The 22,671-nt window shown below is 44.2% G+C and overlaps 1 protein-coding gene across 1 annotated transcript in view; it reads left to right on the plus strand.

The window, feature by feature from the left end:
• eps15l1a (epidermal growth factor receptor pathway substrate 15-like 1a) overlaps window positions 1-22,671 on the plus strand; it is a gene marked incomplete at both ends in the record, with an annotated part of 51,034 nt that overhangs the window by 10,989 nt on the left and 17,374 nt on the right. The window contains 10 exons of the mRNA XM_079220998.1: window positions 988-1,233; window positions 1,943-2,100; window positions 2,559-2,715; window positions 4,209-4,294; window positions 11,022-11,094; window positions 11,419-11,580; window positions 12,767-12,964; window positions 18,672-18,836; window positions 20,473-20,599; window positions 20,768-20,818. Coding sequence (XP_079077124.1) covers window positions 988-1,233; window positions 1,943-2,100; window positions 2,559-2,715; window positions 4,209-4,294; window positions 11,022-11,094; window positions 11,419-11,580; window positions 12,767-12,964; window positions 18,672-18,836; window positions 20,473-20,599; window positions 20,768-20,818 — 1,423 coding nt within the window. The remainder of the gene's footprint in view (window positions 1-987; window positions 1,234-1,942; window positions 2,101-2,558; window positions 2,716-4,208; window positions 4,295-11,021; window positions 11,095-11,418; window positions 11,581-12,766; window positions 12,965-18,671; window positions 18,837-20,472; window positions 20,600-20,767; window positions 20,819-22,671) is intronic.

A 22,671-nucleotide genomic window follows, 5' to 3' on the forward strand; every position in this document is an offset into this window, starting at 1 on the left:
GCAGTTGCTGCAGATTTGGCGGCTGCAAACTCTACGACCCAAAGGTGGTCTGATGGATTGACATCAGGTGAATGTTGAGGCTATTGGAGTTCACTGAACTCATTGTCATGTTGGTGGAACCAGCTTGACGTAACTTGGTCTTTGCTAAATGTGTGTTATACGGCTGTGGAAGCCATTAGAAGATGAGTAGACTGGCAATAAAATAAATTCCACATGGTCATTAACAATACACAGATAGGCTTGGGCATTTAAACCATGCTCAGGTGGTATTGGTATTCCTCTCACCATTTCACCACCTGTAGCAGCAGCCTGAACAGGCTGGATTCATGGATTCATGATGTTGACGTCATATTCTGAATATGTAGTCTGCCTGTGTCAGCAGACATTGATATTTTCTAGACAAGGAAACGTTTATCCAAACTGCCCCTTCAGTTTCCTGTCCTTAGCCAACACGAGTGGCAAAGAAGACCGTGTGGTCTTCTGCTGCTGTAGCTCAGACAAGTCAAGGTTTGACGGGTTGTGCGTTAGAGATGCTCTTGCACATAGGACTCTTAAAGCCTAATTATCTGAGCACCTGGCTTTGTCAGCTCTCTAAAGACTGCTATGCGCCGAAATCCCAAGAGATCAGCAATTTCTGAGATCCTCAAACAATCATTCCACGTTTAACGTCACTTAAATCACATTTCTTCCCCATTTCAATGTTTTATCTGAAAAACTGAATCTCTTGAGCATATCTGCAGGCTTTGATGTTTCTGGCTGGTTTAAATATTTGCATTAACTAGTAGCTGTGCAGATATACCTGATAAAGTGACCATTGAGTGTTTTTTTCCGATATGAATATGATATATCGGTCACAAGCCGACATTTAAGAGCATTAATAAAAAAGATGGATTGGTCTCAGTGCTCAATACAAGAACTTGTGTCTGACATGATCACTTTTCTAAAGGCAGCCAAAGTGTGCATTAACAGCAGGATGTGCTCCCTTAGGCCATGCACCTGGTGTACCGGGCCCTGGAGAAGGAGCCTGTTCCTGCACTCCTCCCCTCTGCCCTCATCCCTCCGTCTAAGAGGAAGAAGAGTCTGGGCTCAGTGGCCGGGTCTATGCCCGGACTCCCCGCAACAAGCCCTCCACCACCAAAAGACTCGCTACGCTCCACACCCTCCCACGGCAGCATGAACTCACTCAACAGCACCGGCAGCCTGTCGCCCAAACACACACTCAAGTCTGGACAGGTAATGCACGGCACTTCGTGAAACATCGTGATATATATATATATATATATATATATATATATATATCACGATGTTTCACGATCACGATTAATGTGAAACTATCCAACCAGGTGGGATGTTTTGCAGTTTGGATGAACTGACCCTTCAAAACATCGTGCTCCCCGTGTCACATGCAAGTTATTGATCACTTTGATCACTGTTCGGCGTAGTTTTGAGCGTATATGCACACACACACACTGCGGACAGTACAGCCCACAATAATCCATAACTAGAAATCACACTGGAGCAAATACACTGTATAATGTTTTACGTGTTATCGATCAGTATCGGTTTTGTAAAACCTAATCCAAGTTGCTAACAGTGTACAGCTAAAAGGTTTCAGGTGGAGCTCGCACTTGTGAACTTGTCCGGACATGTTTATAATAATAATAATATACTTAGGCGTGGACAGATAGACACACTGTAGCTGGAAGGTGTCTAAACTCTTGATAGAAGTGGATTTTTACACTGTGGGTAAAATACCAAATGGGCAACATTTTGATTTTATTGAGTGATTCACATATTAGTACTAAACTGAACCTATAGACAGCACCATCTACCTAGCAATGGGATACTGAATAGATCTCTGTTAAAGTAACTTTTTGTAGAACACCCATCGAAATATTTTTAAGTGGGAAAATCTCTCTCTCTCTTTCTTTCTCGCTCTCAGTATTCGTTGAACTGGGTGGTCCCATTGTCAGACCGCGGTCGCTACGACGACATCTTTCTGAAGACCGACGCTGATCTGGACGGTTTTGTCAGCGGACATGAAGTGAAGGAGATCTTCATGCATTCTGGACTTTCTCAAAACGCCCTGGCCCACATATGGTAGTCTCCAACGCATGTTTCATGCTCAACAGTTAATGCTAATATTTATTTCTTGGCTAAGCTTATTATTGGATGGGTACCACTTTCTAAAAAGTCAGTCTTTATTGATGGCTCATACATTATGACTAATGGCTTTATAAGTGGGTGATAAATCATAGATCAGTTATAAACCAATAATGAAAACAAATTTGCTCTTTGCCGAAAGTAAGTGGTCATTTGGTATTTTTTGAGTCAGACAAGGGGATTTTTAGTTTAGTTTGTTGCTTTTATATAGGATATTCATTAAAATACATGTATGACGGACACTTTTGGTAAACTTGTGGTGTGCAATATATTTCAGCCACAAAATCTTCTGCATGTTTCACTTGGTGGAGTGAAAACGTTCTTCATTTCTTCTTCCGCTTCTTTTCTCGAGTTAACCGAATGTACGTCTGCTGAATGTCTGTTCCTCCCCGCAGGGCTCTTGCAGACACCAGGCAAATAGGCAAGCTGACTAGGGAGCAGTTCGCCCTCGCCATGTATCTCATTCAGCAGAAAGTCAGCAAGGGCATCGACCCCCCACAGGCGCTGACCGCCGACATGATCCCCCCCTCAGAGAGAAGCACTCCTGTACCTGTAGGTCCCACACACACTAATCTTTGGGTTGGCATTTGCCAAATGCAACCAGATATGACTATAAACTGTATATATTATATTTGACCACTATGATAAACTGTTGGTCTTCACAGCATAGCATAATACTAATATTAGATAACAGAGAAAAAGAACAAGTAACAAGGCATTTTAGTTTTTCAAAATGTACAATCTCTTTTGACCTTATTTAAAACAGCTTTTTTATCATCATCGTCATTGACTAAGTGTTTTCTCTATGGCTGCAGAGCTTGTCAGGATACATGACCCCAGTGGGATCAGAGATGGCGGCTCTGTCGGAGATGAGACGGGTGAGTCAATACTTCTCTTCTCTCCTCACGATTCTCCTGCTCTTGGCATATTTGCACATAAAGGAGTTCAGATTTGTCTGCGAGACGGCCTGTTCCTTGAGCTGTACAGATTTCCCAATCTGCAAAAATCTGCGTATTTGATGGAAGACAACTTGAAAATGTAAAGATTGAGGAGAGGTGAAGCAATTCAAACATTTAAGAAAAATTAAATGTGTAAAAGTGATGCATTGTATTTTTTTAACACACAATTTCTTTTTTAATTTCCCTTCACCAATTTTGATTATTTTGAGCAGGGCCATCCCATGAAATATAAATCCATTTCAATTCCATGTTGTAATGCAACAAAACAGGAAGATCACCAACGGGGAGTAAAACCCTTTGCACGTAACCTTATCAAAGAGATTTACTGCCCATTGTTCTTCTCTCATCCCAACTTAATTTTTTACTGCTGATGTTTCTAACTTCCCCCTCTTCCTCCTCTCTCAGGCCCTAATGTTGAAGTTGTGGGTAGGTAACATGGACCTCCAGTGTATTCAACTTTAAATGCTTTCAGTGGGCTGGCCGTTCAGGCTGATGACTGGAAAGCATTTGACTTTTCTCTCCATTCCAGTGCAAGTGACATTGTCTCACCCTGTCAACTGTCTGCTGATCAAGGGAAGATTCGAGATTGCTCGCTTGTAGTTGGCAATCAAGGTTCTTTTCAAATCGTCACAGGGAATAGCTTGTGGAAGGTTGTGTTTTTTGTTTGTTGTTTTTTTGTCTCCTCACTGAAAACCACCTTCATGAAAACATTCAAAATGTTCTCAGAGGGCTCCATTTTATACATGCAGTAGCAAAATCTGGAATCTTTCCTTTTCTATACAGTTTGTCAGGTGGTGAGGCCCCTCCTCCTCCACATGTTAGTGACTGACCCCGCCCCCACCCACTGATTCAACCTCTGTGCTGCTCCTCTCATCGAGCACCAGTTTCTCTCCACTCCTCTCTTTTCCTTCTCTTTCTCCTCCTATCTTCGTCCTGGTTCTGCCACAGCTCCATTGGTACCAATTCCTTATCCCACTTCACTTCTCCCACCAAAATAAAGTTAACTTTGCCAACCTCTTTTTTTTTCTTTCTTGTCTTCCCTCTCTCCGTGTCTCTCTCTCTCTCTCTCTCTCTCTCTCTTTACAGGACAGCTCGAGCTCAGTGGGTTCAGGGGAGTTCACTGGTATCAAGGAGCTGGACGATATTAGCCAGGAGATAGCACAGCTGCAGAGGTAACCAACAATATCGGCAGCACCGTCTGCTGCTTTAATAGAAACACGAATGGGTGATAAACACAAAAACTACTTTATTTTAAGCATCAGAGTAACGCTTATCTTTATGTAAAGCTTTCATTTCATAGAACATCTCATTAACATACCTGCAAACTTGTCACCTTTCGGCGAAATTCGTCGTTTTGAAATGAAAATATGTCATCCACGTGAATCGTGTAGATCCGAAGAGTTTTTGTTTTTGGGAGGGGGTCAACTGACCGGCGTTTCTGAGATTGGAGTGGGACACGGAAAAAAACTGAGGTCGTGATCATCTTAGCAATAGAAGATCTTTGACGTGTCGAGTCTTGACCAATCAGCATTAAGATGTCTACTGCGGCTTTATTTCCCTCCCACCAGTTTTTTAATAGCAAGCTAGTCACCTTGCTAACACGTTAGCTAACCTTGTTGGAGAGACAGCGAGTGAGATTACTGGCAGCGGAGAGTCCGTGGCAGCGTGTGACGTCATCTAGGAGAGTGGCGAGTCAGCGGCACTGCAGTTCTACCTACCGACACTTCACTACATATAAGTTCTACCTACCGACACCTGACTACATATAAGTTCTACCTACCGGCACCTCACTACATATAAGTTCTACCTACCGGCACTTCACTACATATAAGTTCTACCTACCGACACCTCACTACATATAAGGAGAGGACATTTTATTTATTTTAGGGTGGCCGGGCTACTGTTTATATTTAAGAGTTTAAGATCTATGTGTAGAAAAAAGTGTGTCCTCCAGTTAATTATAATTTATATAGTTATGCGGTTATAATCGCTGTCACACTCGAGATAGAGAGATGTTCTGGTTTACTGGTGGAAACATTATTCAGTGTTCTAGACCAGCGGTTCCCAAACTTTTTAGGCCACGCACCCCCTTCTGCATCCCGACCGGGTTCACGCACCCCTAATCCCCCACACCTTAAAAAAAAATGCAACAGAGCCTATTTATAGCCGCATAAAATCGGACCAGTGCGAGAACTGTTTGCTCGCGAGTGGCGTTTGTTACAAGATTTAGTCCGCTGTATACATTTCAGTTACACAAGGCGTCACTTTTAAAGAGCAATAAGGATGGCGAGGACACACGCACAGGCTCAGAGGCAGATTGCATTTCACATTTATTTACTTAACCCTCGTGTTGTCTTGGGGTCAAAATGACCCATCAACACACATACATATACACTCGTACACGGGTCATTTTGACCCCCAAGACAACACAAGGGTTAAACACAGTAATCACGTAAAGAACAAAGAGTCGCACATGCATAGGCTCAGAAATAGATATAAATAAAAAAAGGGGAGTCCATATGAGGATTTTCACATGCCGCGCAGGTGGCTCAGCCTGCAGCAAGAGAGATAGCGAGGAAGGGGGAGAAAGTGAGAGACTCACGTGAATGAGACTGCAATTGTTTTTGGCTGTTTTGTAACTTCCAATTTGGGGCTTCTGACTTGCACTGGCATGCTTGGTGTTCAGGTGGCGGCGCAAATAAGAGGGCTTCAGACAGCTATTAGCCAGAACCTCACTGCACAACACGCACTGTGGCTTCGGGCAATCTGCATTGCCAATTCAAGTGAAGCCCAGACCCAGATAATTGTCGTCATATTTCCTCTTTTTTGTCTGATGCTCACTCTCATTTCCTCTTTTTTCACCTTGACTCCGCGATGGGCCTCTGTGCTCCCGGTTTGTCTGTGATATCCCTTCCTCCTTCTCGGTCTCCTCCGTCTCCTCTTTCTCCGACTCCCGGTTGATTTCTTCTCCCGGTCTCTCCCCAACGCACCTCTCCGTTTCTCTCGCCTCCAGTTCCTCACTCTCCCTCTGTCCCTCTCCTCTTTTATTACTGATAGCTTCAGATGTCCCACCTGACAGCTTCCCAGATTTCAGCCAGTTTAACATATTTTCATGGATGTTGCTGAATGAATGAAATGACGTTAGGTGCACAAGCTAGGCTAGCTAGTGTGTACGTAAAAGACAGTCTGGCGGCCGGACCGGAAGTGCATTTATTTATTAAATTGTACGTTTTTAATTTGAAATTTAAATCTTACAAAGGGAATTTTTATAATTAAAAAATCCTACTTAATTTTTTTAAAATTATGTTTAATATTAATTATTACACCATTAGACCACCATTACATTTTTCTTCTCGCGCACCCCCTAGAGGCAGCTCGCGCACCCCTTGTCACCACACTTTGGGAATCCCTGTTCTAGACTAACAGTGCTGTCTCCTCAGAGTAAAGTGGTATAACAGTATGCCATAACATGGTCAAATAAAATAAAAAGGCTGGTACATTATACATATTATTGCATATAAGTGTAATATTATGAAGTGAAATGTAGTAGTAGCAAAACAATATTCAGTATAGTACAGTAGTATTGCATATTGTAAGTATTAAGGCTAAAAAATATATATATATATATATATATATATATATATATATATATATATATATATATACATACACACACACACACACACACACACACACACACACACACACTACCGTTCAACAGTTTGGGGACACTTTGAAATTTCCTTATTTTTCAAAGAAAAGCACTGTTTTTTTCAATGAAGATAACGTTAAATTAATCAGTAATACACTATACATTGTTAATGTGGTAAATGACGTCTAGGTGAAACGTCTGGTTTTTAATGAAATATCTACATAGGTGTATAGAGGCCCATTTCCAGCAACTATCACTCAGTGGTACATTGTGTTTGCTCATCGCATAGAAGACTAATGGATGATTAGAAAACCCTTGTGCAATTATGTTAGCACAACTTAAAACAGTTATGCTGGTGAGAGAAGCTTTACAACTGGCCTTCCTATGCATAGCATCACATTTGTGGGTTCATTATACTCTCAAAATGGCCAGAAATAGAGAACTTTCATGTGAAACTCGCCAGTCTGTTCTTGTTCTTAGAAATGAAGGCTATTCCATGCAGGAAACTGAGAAGAAACTGAACATTTGTCTGGGTGACCCCAAACCTGTGTGTGTGTGTGTGTGTGTGTGTGTGTGTGTGTGTGTGTGTGTACATATACATGTGTGTGTTTGTGTATTGTCAAAAGAAGAAATAAAACCCATAATGATCATAGTTTGTCAGCTTCTCGACGAGTGACGCTGTTTCAAAGCTTTGAGTTCTGCCAAAACTTTCACTTGTAAGCAGCCTACACACCTTCTCTGTTAACCTTTTAACGTGAGCTTTCTCTCCATCCATCATCTTCATCCATGTCCAGGCTTCTCTTCTCAAGTAATAATGAGACACCAATATAAGCACAATCCTGGTTTATTGCACCCTGAATTTTCTTTGTCATGTCTTTTCAAACGTAAAAAAAACAACTAACGAAATATGAGAGCAGTGCGGCTGTGAGCGAGCAAGAGTGGCACGCTCACGTGCATTAAAAGCGTGCACGGCCCGACCATGTATACAAATCAAGGAGAAGCTTGGATTAGAACACACACAGATGGTGAGAGACTTCATGCTCTCCTGTAGACATTACTCCTCTAAATCTTTACATATATGTTATACATTAACGCTCTGAATATTATATAGAGAGGCTTTCATTAAGAAAGATTCATTAACCTTAAAAGCATTTGATAATGCAATATCCAAAACTACAGGGCACACTTAATTTGTTATCCTGCCTCTGCATATACTATCTGTGTATTATTATTATTATTATTATTATTATTATTATTATTATTTAAATAGTTCACTGTTTTTTTTTTTCATTATGAAGTTGTTCTTTTTGCAAACTAGCAAGATCCCCAGAGTCTTTCAACATGTGTTCTTTTGAAATCTCATTAACCAGTGTGTCTTTAGTGAAACCTCAGTGTCTGTTACACTGATGAAACTGGCGGATTAACTGTCAGAATTGTTTGCATTTAAGTGGAATGTTTCTTTTATTAAAGGGTGTTGTCATGCAAATTGTGTGGACACAGCTACAGACGTAGCACTGAATAGACTATGGTCTGTGATAGTAATGGCGAGATGAAGCTTCCTGAAGCATTGAAGCTTTCCATCCAATTGGTTCGCTCATGTGCCGAAGCTTCATGGAGCTTCATTTGCTCTACTGCGCCACCAAGTGGACAATACATGTAAAACAGGCAGTGATCATAACGACACCATGGCTTTGGTGTGTGAAGCTTTAAATTGAATAAATTATGTTTGTGACGCCAATACATCAATTATTAACTTATTAATATTGTGTCTATCTTTATGATATAATGGCGGGGTCAAAATCAAAACTCGAAACAAATTAGGAGAGGGTTGTGATGTGACTGTGGGTCAGAGGTTAGAATGTCCGACTTTCAGTCAGAGGATCGGTGTTTCGAGCCTCGGCTTCGTTAGTCCATGTTGATGTGTCCAATTTAAGTAAAAATAAGAACTTTTCCACAGTGCTGGGCTTTTTGAGACTATTTCGCCTGCTTTATAAAATACCCTTTCACAGGCACACATGAAACTGCGTACAGAGAGGAAGGGGGGAAATCCATTGAGTTTCCCTGCCCCTTATATTTCAAATCGCACGGCAAACCCACGAACCATTTTCTGAATCAGTCACGTGGTACGGCCGGCTCGCGAGGCTTCGAACGTCACCACATACGTCATCAACACAAGCCTCGATATGCGCTTCACCAAAATCTACCTGGATTACTCGACACGCGCATCGAAGCCTCGACACGAAAGGACACATCACTAGTCTGTGATAAAATGCACATTTGAAAAGGAAATGCACAGTAATAAATGCTGATGAGCTAGGGGTGGGTTGTGTACCAGTGTCATCACCGGCACTAGGGGATCACGTTCGGTGGATTTGCATACAGTCTTTTTTTTTTACTGCGATAAATACCCTTTTTGGTTTTAGCACGCACACACAAGGACAATGGAGAAACAACTCCCTATGAACTACGTCACTCCCACACATAGACTGTTTATAAGTGGACATTTTCATCGTGACATCACCCATTGGTGTGTGGACTGATGTTTTGAAGCCTCGAGTTTGCTGATTTTTCACACAATTTATACTGTCTTTGGTTATGTAGACATTTGCTCAGAAAAAATAGGTGATTCCCGTCGCTTCTCTAGATCAGCCGCCTGCAGCCGAGCCGTGCGGCTCACGGTCCACGTGTCTTTTGTACAATTCTGGTCCAACAACGTCTACATGTTTCTTCATGTGGGTTAAGATATAAAAATGGTATATAACAATTTTCTTTATTGCTAAGATTTATGGTCACAACTCAAAACAACTGAATCACATGACATTTAGATCATGGGGCAGGCTCCACCTCCTCCCAAAACCCGTGTAGGTCTAAACCTCATTTTTATTCTTATTTGGAGCCAATAAACGCACATGTTTTTAAAAAATATGTATTTTCTTTCTTAAGATATGTTCCTTTACATTGCCATAGAGTGAAAATTGATTTAAAATCATGTTTAGAGTGGAAAATCATTTTGTAATACCGTGATATAATAGTGTCACCAAAAAAATAAATGAAAAAAAAAAGTGATATTATTTATATATATATATATATATATATATATATATATATATATATATATATATATATATATATATATATTGCCATGTATGAGCTTCACATCTTACCTTTTGGCTTTGTCTCATCCTACTTGCTCTCTTCCTCCATCCATCCAGCCAACCGTCCACTCTTCTTTTGATGTGTGTATTTTATCAACTTTTTGTTTGTCCACCACTTATTCTCCATGCTGCGTCAGCACTCTTGCCTTTACCCAGTGGAATACTCTCAGGTAAACACCCCAGCTGCTGGGCTGGCCTTCTGTCTAATCTACTGTGACACACACACACAAGGAGCACAGGCGCTGCCTCCTACTTTTTTTTCTTCTCGCGTTGAGGTTACCAGCGGGATTCACATATGTTCTGATTGTTCTATTTGTATCACCAGGATGAAACAAAATTGATTTGCTGTTATCGTTCCTCATTTCCATGCTGGCACTAAACAAGATCAGTTCTCAAATCAAGTGATGGGAAAACACAATTTACAGTCCTTGTTCTGTGTTATAAACATCCCACAGTTTATTTGAAGCTATTATGAGGCTCTTGTGGTCTGTTAGATCAACCAAGTGCATGTCTAACAAAGTTTGGTCCAAAATTCCCTTTTTATGAATATTCATTTGAGCACCTGCCTATTTTTATTTTTTAGACAAACTTCAAAAATGATAAAAACCTTCCTAAAATAAATCTGCCTAACATTCAAAAAAAGATGATTTAATCCATCTTTAATGTGTGTGTAGAGGATAGTTGGAGGGATCTTAGGTCATCTCACTGAGTCATAACAAAGGAACAGGATTGTCCTCAGATGGAATCAAATGCTGTGAATAGATTGATAAATGTCTCATTCCTATAGCATGAAACAAAAATCAGTATTTACTTTGGGACCATCACAATGTCGGGACAGTTAATTACAAAGAAAAGAAAATGTAAACGTCCCCCCCTGCCAACCAACGCACAGACCTTGAAAAATGAAATAAAAATACAAATAATTAATTTAAAATATATTAGAAAGGGAGTCTTATTTCCATATAAGGTTGTGGACATTGTGGACTTGATAGAAACTCAGTCCAGTGTATAGTTACTCTTGACATGTCCATGTGTGTACACAGCAGGGGGCTGGTTGATCATGATTATTTCTATGTTTTTTTTGTGTCTCAGGGAGAAGTACACCCTGGAGCAGGACATCAGGGAGACGGAGGAGGCGATCAGACACAAGAGTGCAGAGGTGCAGGTGAGGGCAACTTGCTCGCTGGTCAGTCATGGCTTTGGCACAGAGGGCGTCTTAGTGGTGAGCAGGGTTGTCCTTCAATCAGAGGATCGGCGGTTTGATCCCCGGCTCCGCTAGTCCATGTCGATGTGTCCTTGAGCAAGACACTGAACCCTAAGTTGCTCCCGTAGCTGCACCTACGGTGTATGAATGGTTGATTATCTGATGAATGGGTGAATGATGTTATGTAGTGTTAAAGCGCTTTGAGTGGTCGGACTAGAAAAGCGCTACACAAATACGGGTTCATTTACCACATGATACTTTATTTTTATTTTTTCGTCCCCTCAGGAGATGCAGAATGACCTAGACAGAGAGACAGCCAGCCTGCAGGAGCTGGAGGCTCAGAAACAAGATGCCCAGGACCGCCTGGAGGAGATGGACCAGCAGAAACACAAATTAGAGGACATGCTGAACGAAGTCCGGATAAAGTGTCAGGAGGAGTCTCAGATGGTGAGCAGGCCAAACGCACTGAAATCAGTGCTGCTATCAGTAATAAAAGAGGAGAGGGACAGAGGGAGAGTGAGGAACCGGAGGCGAAAACGCTTCTTCTTCTTCTTCTTCTTCTTCTTCTACTTCCTCTTCCTCTTCTTACTAGCCTTATGCTGTGTTTACACTGAACGCGACACTATTTGTCGCGTCACGCTGACCGCTTCAGATTCGTCGTGCGAGTGAAAAGAGGATGTTCACACCAAACACGACAAAGACAAATCGTGCCGCGACAAAGGGGGCGTGGCTTATCACCGTCGCTTCTCTCCATGAAATAGTTATATTTTCCGGTATCGACTATGGAATAAATAACCACTTTATACTTGTTATGGAAGTCCCAAAAATGTTGGAACATCAAACGCCCTCGTGTTTGGGTTCATAACATCATCCGTAGCCGCACACAGACTCCTCCAGGAACTGTGTCTGGCTTATCTCCGTAAAACGGATACCGATTCTGCCATCCACCATGGAAATAACCACTAGTTCTGCTTTATACTTGTTGTGTAAACTCCACATACGTCGAAACATCAAACTCCATGGTGTCTGGGTTCATAATATTATCCGTAGTCTCACAACAACGTCTGAATGAAGCCGCTATCAGCGCTACTTCTGGCGTAGCAGCAGCAGTTTGATTCAGCAACGGCAAGACGGCGGTGGTGATGGACGGAGCTTCTCAACGCTGATTCTCAACGCTGTTTGGCTGACGCAACTATGACTCGCGCGATTTTGTCGGCGGAGTTGGGAAATTTCAACTCTTGTCGCGTCGCACCGCGTCCTTTGCTCCATTTGCCCCACGTCAAACGTTCTGTTTGCGCCGCCTCAAACGCGTCAGTCACGTCGCCCGGCGGAACCTGTCACGTCTGTACATTGATTGCATGTAATCTGGTCGCGCGACAAAATCGTGTCGCGTTCGGTGTGAACACAGAATTACTCTTCTTCTTACTCTTCTTAAGCTTACTCCTCTTCTTCTTCTTACTCTTCTGCTGCGCGTTCGGCCGTTTTAAAACAATGGGTGTACCTTCAAAAAGCGCATTGCTGTCACATTACGGTAGCTACACTACAGTGTCCAAGTGTGGTGTTTAGTTTTTAATAAGTCACCAGATGCATTGGGCCATTGTCACTCGTTCATTTCGCTCTCATCTGCCTCCAGATCTCAACCCTCCAGAGTCAGATCCACTCACAGGAGTCTGATCTGCTGACCCAGGAGGAGGAGCTCAGCCGGGCAAAGGCCGACCTGGGCCGGCTACAGCAGGAGGAGAACCAGCTGGAGCAGAGCCTGTCCGCCGGCAAGATCCAACTGGAGACTATCATCAAGTCTCTTAAGGCCACGCAGGACGAGATCAACCAGGTAGGGTGCGTGCTTGCGTGTGGGTTGGTGTGAGAGAGTGAGAAAAGGGTCAGCAGAGGGCATCATTGCACTGTATAATCTACTTATGTATTGCTATTGAAGCCAGTACTTGCTCCTCCTTGCACCACTTGAGGAACTGGAGTTCCATTTAATCTCAGCTTTTCATCTGTTCTCTGCTTCGCCCTACTCTTGTCAGAAGGTCACATGGAGAATTGAGGAGTCTCAGCACTGTATCATTTCCTCACTGACCTGCAATAATCATTGCTTCTAATAACAGTCGTGTTGGTTTTGACACAGTACCCTTTCACCTTTTTTTTTATTATAAAGCACGTATAAAAACACATACATTTTGCCGCCCAGGGAAGTACCAGTAGTTCATGCCATATCCCAAAAACATCATTCATGTGAAAAAGCATTGTTTCCCCCAAATTACTAAAACAACTTATTTTCCCACTTTCCTCTAGTGGTGTCTGTCCATGTAGATAGTTTTGGATTTATTTATTTACATATGTCTCCCAGATTTCTGCCTCCACTTCCAATACAAATGGAGCTGAATGAAAATGATTTTTTAAATTAACTTAAATAGATGACAAAAGAACTTTGGGTTACTTAACGTAACCCCCATTCTTTGATAACAGACTGAGGTGTTTCACTATGGGAAGCGCTCGGCGTGACCAACTAAGGAAGCTCCAATGACACCACGTCTGTCAGTGACAGACAGGTCGAACTGTGCTGGGGCCCCGCCCCCTCTCAGTCGACCGCCCCTCGTAAATCATTCTAGACCGATTTATTTCCATGTCAATGCAAGGAAGGGTGTGTTGGTGAAACACCTCACTCTGTTATCAAAGAACGGGGGTTACGTTAAGCAACCCAAAGTTCTTCTTCTAACTTCGTTTGGTGTTTCACTATGGGAGATATAGACCGCTCCCGGATTGCATGAAATTCCCGAAGCCAAAATTGTTTAGCCCGGTAATGACTATCACAGGGACTCTCGCGCGTTGGCCTCTAGCACAGCATGTGCAAAGGACGGCCCTAAGACATCGAGCCTGTAAAACCTTACAAAAGTGTGAGGCGTAGCCCAGCTCGCTGCAGCACAAATATCCTGCACTGGAACACCCTTGAACAGGGCCCATGAAGTGGCCATACTCCTTGTGGAATGAGCCCTCAAACCCTTGGGCGGCTGCAGACCCCTACAACTATAGGCTAGAGATATGGCCTCTACAATCCAGTGGGACAGCTTTTGGCGGAACAATGGCTTACCTTTGTGAGGAGTGGCCCAGGACACGAACAGTTGATCTGCTTTCCTGAAAACTGCTGATCTACTCACATAAATATGCAGTGCTCGCACCGGACATAATGTGTTAAGCCTTTGCTCCTCTGCGGAGGAAAAAGGAGGTGGGTGAAAAGCTGCGAGCTCCACCGTGGGACATCTGTACGCTGACTCCACCACCTTAGGCACAAAGGCCGGGTTGGGCCGCATACAGACCTTGGCAAGCCCTGGAGCAAACTGCAAGCAGGAAGGGCGAATGGATAAAGCCTGTAAGTCACTTAAAGCCAACAGCAACACTGTTTCGAGTGAAATAAACTTCATCTCCACCGCCTCCATAGGCTCAAATGGGTGTTGAGAGAGGGCCTCCAACACCACCAATATATCCCACAGAGGAACCAGGGGCCTTGAAACTGGGAGTTTACGACGAGCACCTTTCATGAAACGACATATTAAAAGGCTGCCCTACCGGCTTCTCTCAAAGCCTAAATGACAGGCTGAGATAGCCGCTAAATACACTTTAATAGTAGAAAAGGCCTTACCCTTGTCTACTAAATCTTGCAAGAAACACAGTAGGTCCACTACTGAGCACTGGAAAGCAATGGTGTGCCTCAAACGGCACCATTCCTCAAAAACTCGCCATTTACAACTGTAAAGAGAGCGAGTGGAGGCGGCCCTTGCACTCTGAATGGTGTCGATGACCCGTTCAGGCAGGCCTGCTGCGTTCAGGTTCCACCTCTCACAGGCCAAGCCCAGAGCGCTATTCGGTCTGGGTGAGGGTGGTAGATATCCCCGCCTGCTTGGGAAAGAAGGTCCCTGCATAAGGGGAGAGGCCACGGCTCGTCCGCCAGGAGCTGTATTATTTCTACCACCCAATGCTTGGACGGCCACCGTGGCACTATCAGGATTAGCGACAAGCCCTGTTCTCTCACCCTGTCTAGAGTCGGGGAGATCAGGCTGAGCGGGGGGAATGCATGGAGCAGCACATTTGGCCACGAGTGGGTCAGCGCATCTATCCCCAGTGGTGCATTCTTGTCCAACAGGGAGAAAAACAGTGGACAGTGAGTGTTTTCTCGTGAGACGAAGAGATCTACGTCTGCTTAGCCGTATTTCTGCCAGACTTGCTTCACCACCTGCGGGTGAAGAGTCCACTCTCCGTACAGAGGGTTTCATCCGGACAGAAGATCTGCACCCCTGTTCAACACGTGTGTTGCTCGAAGGGACAGGAGCCTGGTGCTGCTCCACATGATCAACTTTTGAGCCAACCTGTGTAACTGTAGTGAGCGAGTGCCTCCTTGGCGGTTGATGTACGCTGCCACAGTGGTGTTGTCTGTTTTCACCGGGACGTGGCGTCCCTGGAGAAATGCCAGAAAATGCTTTAGTGCATAAAACACTGCCCAGAGTTCCAATATGTTTATGTGACTCTGAGCCAGCCTCGGGTCCCAGGTGCCGTTTACTGTTCTGCCCAACATGGCTGCCCCCCACCCTGATAGGGAGGCATCCGTTGTCAAGGTTACCCTGGATGACACCGTCCCCAGCGGGACAACTGACGCGAGAGCCGTCGCGTCCTCCCACGCCGGTGATACTTTCACTCTGCGGTTGAGGTGACGGCGTGAGCATAGGCGTAATGCGGCGACCCAGCACTGAAAATTCCTCATCCGTAGAAGCCCCAAATGTACCACAGATATCACTGACGCCATTAGGCCGAGCAGGCGAAGGCATAGTCTGAACGACTCCGCTTCCCCCAGCCGGAAGAGTGCGAGACACTCCGATACCGTGACGCGATAAGAGAGGGAGTTTACGTTGAGACCCAAGTAATCTGTACATTGAGCCGGTTCGACACGACTCTTTGTCCAGTTTACATTGAACCCAAGATCCGTGAGATGATTTATCACCGTAGCGGAGTCTTTGACCGCCTGCTCCCGTGAGTGGAAGCATATCAGATAGTCGTCTATGTACGAGAATATCCTGATGCCGCTGTTCCGTAACGGAGACGGAGCGGCCTCTACACACTTGCTGAACACCCTAGGGGCTAATGAGAGCCCAAACGGAATGGCTTGGTACTCGTAGGCTCTGCCCTGATAGGCAAACCTGAGAAACGTCCGGTGCGCCGGATAAATGGCGATATGAAAATAAGTGTCCGCGAGATCAATTGTTGTAAACCGATCCCCCGGACGAATCGAGCGACAGAGCCCTTTGTGTGTTAACATCCTGAATGTGTATTTGCGAAGATGTCTGTTTAACAAACGTAGGTCTAAAATGGGGTGCAGGAATGCGCTTCCCTTTTTTGGAATGAGGAAGTAACGGGAGTAAAAACTGAGCTTCCTCGCTCGGGACAGCTCTGATCGCCTGTTTGTTTAACAGCGACCCTTTTTCGTCCTTTATGACTCTGGCTGAATCGCCTGTTGCTACTGAAACTAACACACCATTGAATCTGGGTGGTTTCATAGCAAATTGTAGTCTGTACCCTTGAGAAATAGTGAACAGAACCTATGGATGCACTGCGCATGCGACCACCGAGCTGACGACACCGTGGGGTGACGTCATCTCCCTCACCTGGAGGGAGCGGCCTCCCCTGAGTACATGTGAGCTCCCCCTGTAGGCGTTCCCTCATTTTTTCCAGAGCAGGACCGAACAGACCTTTGGTTGGGTCATACGCCGCATCCATCACCTCTGTTCTCTGCATGTCACTGAGGCCTGAGAGATTTAGCCACAGGGCCCTCTCACCTGAGACCGCAGCCTTGCACTGCACCGCGTGAGGAGCGGAGGATGAGATCATTCACCACACAAATCTCATCCCATAGGGCTGGATTAGGTGAACCTGAGTCCAGCTGCCTGCCCATCTCCTCCACGATTTCTCCCTGGTACGCGGACAGCAGAGTCATCGCGTTTAGCAACACTGACTGTGCTGCATAGCGGTACATTCTCTGCAAAATGGAGGCGGTCAGGCGCTCCGTTTTATTAGGCAAAGAAATGTTTGAGGAAGCTGAGAGAGAGAGCGGTGGTCCGGGTGGAGATGATAAACCACAGATGGCTCCACTCCTGGTGGTCCAGCCAGACCCAGCTCTCCCATCCCTTCGACTTCCAGTTTAGATTAGCCCTTGGTGGGAAGCTTGCTTTTAAATGGACTGGACCAGAACCTGGCCATTGCCTTCATGCAGATAGGCACTGCTGGCAGAAGTTGTTTTGATGGCGGTTGGGCTGGTGGCAGCCTTTTACCGTCATACTGTCATTCCCTCTGTAGCATCTTGGGCTGCTGGCCATTGTATGCCCAATTTGGACGCGGCTCGCTTGCAGACATCATACAAGTTGTTGTCCCCTGAGGTAGCAACTTTGGATGCACTAAGGGGGTCTGGACAGCTGGACAGGAAATGTGGAGTCATCCTCCTCATCATGCATGTCGTCCATGTTGAGGAGGTCAGAGTTGGCATCGCCCTCTGCGTCCTCACCACCCGGCTCCAGTTCGAGGAGCTCCTCGAAAATTGGAGGCATATCCGGGGACTCAGCGTCCATCATGTCCGCCCAGCTCAAAGAGGCTTGCGGCAGATGTGTGCTGGTCGTGGCTCTTGGGGCGGTTCCCGACAGGCACGGGTCCTGCTTAGGGGATACCGCTACTCTGAGCCTCCTTTCCAGGACCTTCTCCGGCATTGACGCACAGTGCAGACATGACTGTGGGTCAGCCAGCGACGTCTTAGCGTGTTTAGCGCCCATGCATGCTATGCACGTCGGGTGAGGGTCCCTGCCTGAGATGGATGCCCCGCATGACGTGGGGCACAGGTGGGATGTAGCCTCTTTAATCTTCGGTTCCGACCCTTTGGTGGGGGTAGCGGCCAACATGGCAACTGAGAAGGAAGGGAAATATATGAACGATTAGCTGCACTTAGCGTTAGCCTGACGGTGAATTGCACTAGCAAACGGGGGTTTAGCCCACTAATAGTGTACCATGAGAGTTCGCTCGTTGTGACACGTTAGCAGAACTCCGGGCACTCGGCTCGACTAGCAGTTCGACCTGTCGAACCAGACCAGTTCGACCTGTCTGTCACTGACAGACTTGGTGTCATTGGAGCTTCCTTAGTTGGTCACGCTGAGCGCTTCCCATAGTGAAACACCGAACAAAGTTAGAAGAAGAACTAACATGGCACTGTGATAAATACGGAATTTATAACGGACTACATACCTTAACTTAACCTTAAATTCATTAAACTTGCATGAAAAGCTCAAGTTCAACTCCAGCAGGTGTTAAAGAAGCAAGCTGCCCTATTCAAAAGACCATGCAGCGTAGTATCCAAACGCCCGCTGAAGTGTGTGTGTGTGTGTGTGTGTGTGTGTGTGTGTGTGTGTGTGTGTGTGTGTGTGTGTGTGTGTGTGTGTGTGTGTGTGTGTGTGTGTGTGTGTGTGTGTGTGTGCGCGTCCGCGTCCGCGTGTGCGTCCGTCCTATAGGCTCGCAGCAAGTTGTCTCAGATTCAGGACAGCCAACAAGAAGTATCCAAAAGCATCGAGCAGTACAACAGCACCTTGAACGGAACCCACGGAGGCAGCATGACCAACCTGGCCGACATGAGTGAGGGCTTCAGCGACAGAGAGAATGGAGGATTCCCGGCTATGGTGAGAACTCCACAGGTCAGGATCTCCAGTTGAGCTCTGTTGTCACCCGATCAATGTGGTCCGATGGGAAATTCTAAACAAAATGGCAGTTGGATTTAATAACTCTACTCAAAGCTCTTTAACTCTACATGTCATCATTCACCCATACATACACTGAGGACAGGAGCTGAAAAAGGAATCTGTGAAAAAGAAATTTCACAAGTCACGTTTTTTATTGTACGGTGAATTCTCCTCTCCTGAAATGTTGTACAGCATGCTCCTCAGCTATACAACATGCCGAGGTGCATGTTGTACAGCTCCTAACAACGTTTCTCCCAGAAACGTTGTTCCACTCCTCCTCCTCCTCTTTGCCCAGGCCTATTATCATCTAGACCAGTGATTTTCAACTACTGTGCCCCTCTCAGAGATCGTCAGGTGTGCCGTGGGAAAATGTCCAATTTCACTTAATTGGTCCCAAAAATATTATTTAGTTGCCGCAAATAATTTGCCATTGTTGAGCATCTGAGCCTGCAATAGGGGCTGGCCGAGTAATTACATACTCTTTCATGCCAGTCGGTGGCTGTAGGTAGTGCAATAATTACTTTAGGATTAGGTTGTGGTGAAGAACGGCGATGGAGAAATATTTAAAAAAGAAAAATACACACTCTGAATTCTTTTCTCTCTCCCCAACTCGCCATGGCGTTCCCTGGAGGCCGCACTGATCCCATCCCACAATACGTTCACTTAAACTTGTAATAATACATTGACCTCGGTCTGGTCCCGTTCACACCTGGCGGACCACTCTCGTGATCAACGGTGGCCTACAAAACGCTGGTGCAGGTTGTTTTTATGAACAGGGTAGTCAGGATGGCACGTGAGGAAATGTATTAAAACACACACTTACACTCTGAGGAATGTTGCAGTCCAGACTTGGGCTTCCTCTCCACAAGAAAAATTAAATTTCCTTTGTTTTCAAAGTGAAATTCAATCGTGTGTGTGTGTGTGTGTGTGTGTGTGTGTGTGTGTGTGTGTGTGTGTGTGTGTGTGTGTGTGTGTGTGTGTGTGTGTGTGTGTGTGTGTGTGTGTGTGTGTGTAACTAGAGCTCTTGCTAGACATTCTTATAAAAGAGCTCTTGAGGTTAATTCCAGCACGTCTTGCTGTGGAAAATTATTAAAGGATAATTGTGGTTTGTTTCAACTTTGGTCAACTTGTAGTTGAGTCCATCTTTTTTCTACCAGTTAGGATATCATGATATTCGCCAGATGAACTGCTGCTGTTCTGGGAACAGAAGGACATCAGCACGCTAAAGCCGTGTAGGTTGAGGAGTCAGTCAGATTAGACTAGAATACTGAGGTGCATGCACCCAAATAGTTTACTTCATTTCAATACACAGACCACAGCAACCCCTGTTTATTGTTGTTATTGTTGTAATAATAATTTTACTGCTTAATTTTTATTATTTCACGCACTTGCAAAAAAGAGCAAATAGTCACTAAATGGACATACTCTGTATTCTCTGTATCAGAATGCCTTAAAATGGGCCCAAAAGTCTGGGAGATTCTGGCTCTGTGTGTGAATTCAATGTGATGACTTCTGGCTGATGTTTTGTGTGTGTGTGTTTTATAAGACTGAGTCAAATATTATCTCCTTACCACAGGAGGATCCATTCAAAGTGAAGCCATTAGTGTTCAACAGCCAGCCTGAGGAGCTCCACACTGACCCTTTCCACTCCGAAGACCCCTTCAAAACAGACCCCTTCAAAGGTGACCTCCCCCTTCAGAATAATGTTCTCTTCCCGTTCTTGATTCGCCATCCTTCATTTATTAATGTCTTTCTTTCAACTCCAGGCAGCTTATGTTGTTTTTAGCTTGAGTTGCTCTCTAACGGTCTTCTATGTCTTCCTCTTTGTTTTCCTCCTGCTCCTCCGTCTCTGCTGCATTCCTCTCCTGTAGGTGACCCTTTCCAAAATGACCCTTTTGCAAAGCAGCCAGCGACATCTACAGGTATTTGCTCAGGGGGCTCAGATTTATTGCTTTCGGATGCCATCAATCCAGCATTTAAAGATTACTTCATTTTAACGGCAGTCAGTCTGTTGACTCGCTTGAACAAAGTAAAGTTAGTAAGTGGCCCTTGAGTTGAGATTATATTGTTTCACATAAACAGATTAGTAACGATGTTGACTGCTGCTGCAAACAGGGTTCAGTGCATAATATGTTTTAATATTAGTATTCCATAAATCAAAACCTGGTTTTAGTATTATTTCTCTGCTCTATCAATCCACCTTTTTTATACATGATTGTGCATATAACAAAGATTGTACCATGCTTTGTTATATGCTGTGGGATATTCTCCCCTGCCCTTTGAAAATACATGTACTCATCAGGAGTTTTCTAATTCCCATTTGTGACTGTGAAGGGCATAAGATAAAGTCATGAAAAAAATACAATGCATGTTATATTTTATGATATGATGATGCTTTTTTTAAGTTGTTTTTTTAAGTCATATTTTGGTGGTTTACTGTAAAAAAAACAATCGCACAGTTCGGTACAGTTCTTTGACAAATTGTGCCTTAACTCTCAAATAATGCTCCCAAAGACCCATGCTTGTGGTGGCTGCTGTGTCTTTAGCCAACGTCACTCCACATATGTGAAACGGCAGTGTGTGCAACCGTGACTTCAGTTACACTTCCCCCTTCAGCGATATTGTGGAGTTTCACTTCTCAGCTCGGTAGATGGAGATCAGTGATAGAAATCACCCTTTTTCACACAGCAGTGAAACTACTCCACTGTATAAAGCCTGTTATTGCTCGTGAAAATAGAACATTTCTGATGTCTCGAGAAAAGTGTTTTTAACTTCTTTCATGTGACACATTTTTTTCCGAAATGTTTTAGTCTGGTCACTCAAGGTATAAAAAGAAGAAAAAAATAGTACTTTTATGTCAAAACAAAAGCATTCCGAAGCACATCCATAACATCAGCAGATAAAAAAAAAAGCTGTACATGTCGTGATACAATAATTGTATTTATTTTACTCTCCGCAAAAAAATCTTTTGCGATGGTTATTGGCAGAACAGGAGATTGTGTGCTGTCACTGGAATACAATCGTTAGTTATTCAAGTTATTAAGTTCCGATCCGATGGGAGGTCCCGGGACCGGGATGTCCGGTGTACAGATTGTAAAGGCCTCCGAGGCAAACTTGTATTTGTGATGTTGGGCTATATAAAATAAACTGAATTGAATTAAGTGCTGCTTACAAGTTTTTAATTGGTGACTTCTTTTTGGCCCACTCAATCAAATCTCCCACAATCCATAGGTGGATGTGAACTCCAGACTTTACGAAACAACAGTGGCGGGCCGTGGATTTTCTACCTGTGCCTTCAGTGGATCAGCTGTTTAACAGCTGGGTGGTGAAATCTGATTGGATACGAAATCTGCTTACCCAGCTGCAAAGCTGCCTGAGCAGCCAGAAGCTGAGGAACAAGACAGGAGCTTGTGCAATGAGAAAATAAGCTATTAGGGGAAAAGAATTATAATACATGTAGTGTATTTGAGAAAAACAATTAAATTATATAATAGATATCACTTTTAATTATAAAAAAAATTAAGAATTTTAAAATTAAATTATAAAATAGCTATAACTTTGTGATTCTGTTTAGGCCAGCAGAGAAGGCTTAGCAGGCCCTGACGGCCCGCCACTGTAAAACATAAAAATACAAAATACAAAATTTCTGTTTTTTACCTTCCGCAACAAACAGCTGATTCTCATTGATTGCACATTAAAATTGCGTTGACAAAGTTGAAACCAATGTGGAGCTACTGCAGTATTTCTCACGCTGTCACAAAGCAAGGCCTGATCC

This window comes from Taurulus bubalis (genome assembly GCF_910589615.1).
Source record: "Taurulus bubalis genome assembly, chromosome: 7".
NCBI classification, from domain to species: domain Eukaryota; kingdom Metazoa; phylum Chordata; class Actinopteri; order Perciformes; family Cottidae; genus Taurulus; species Taurulus bubalis.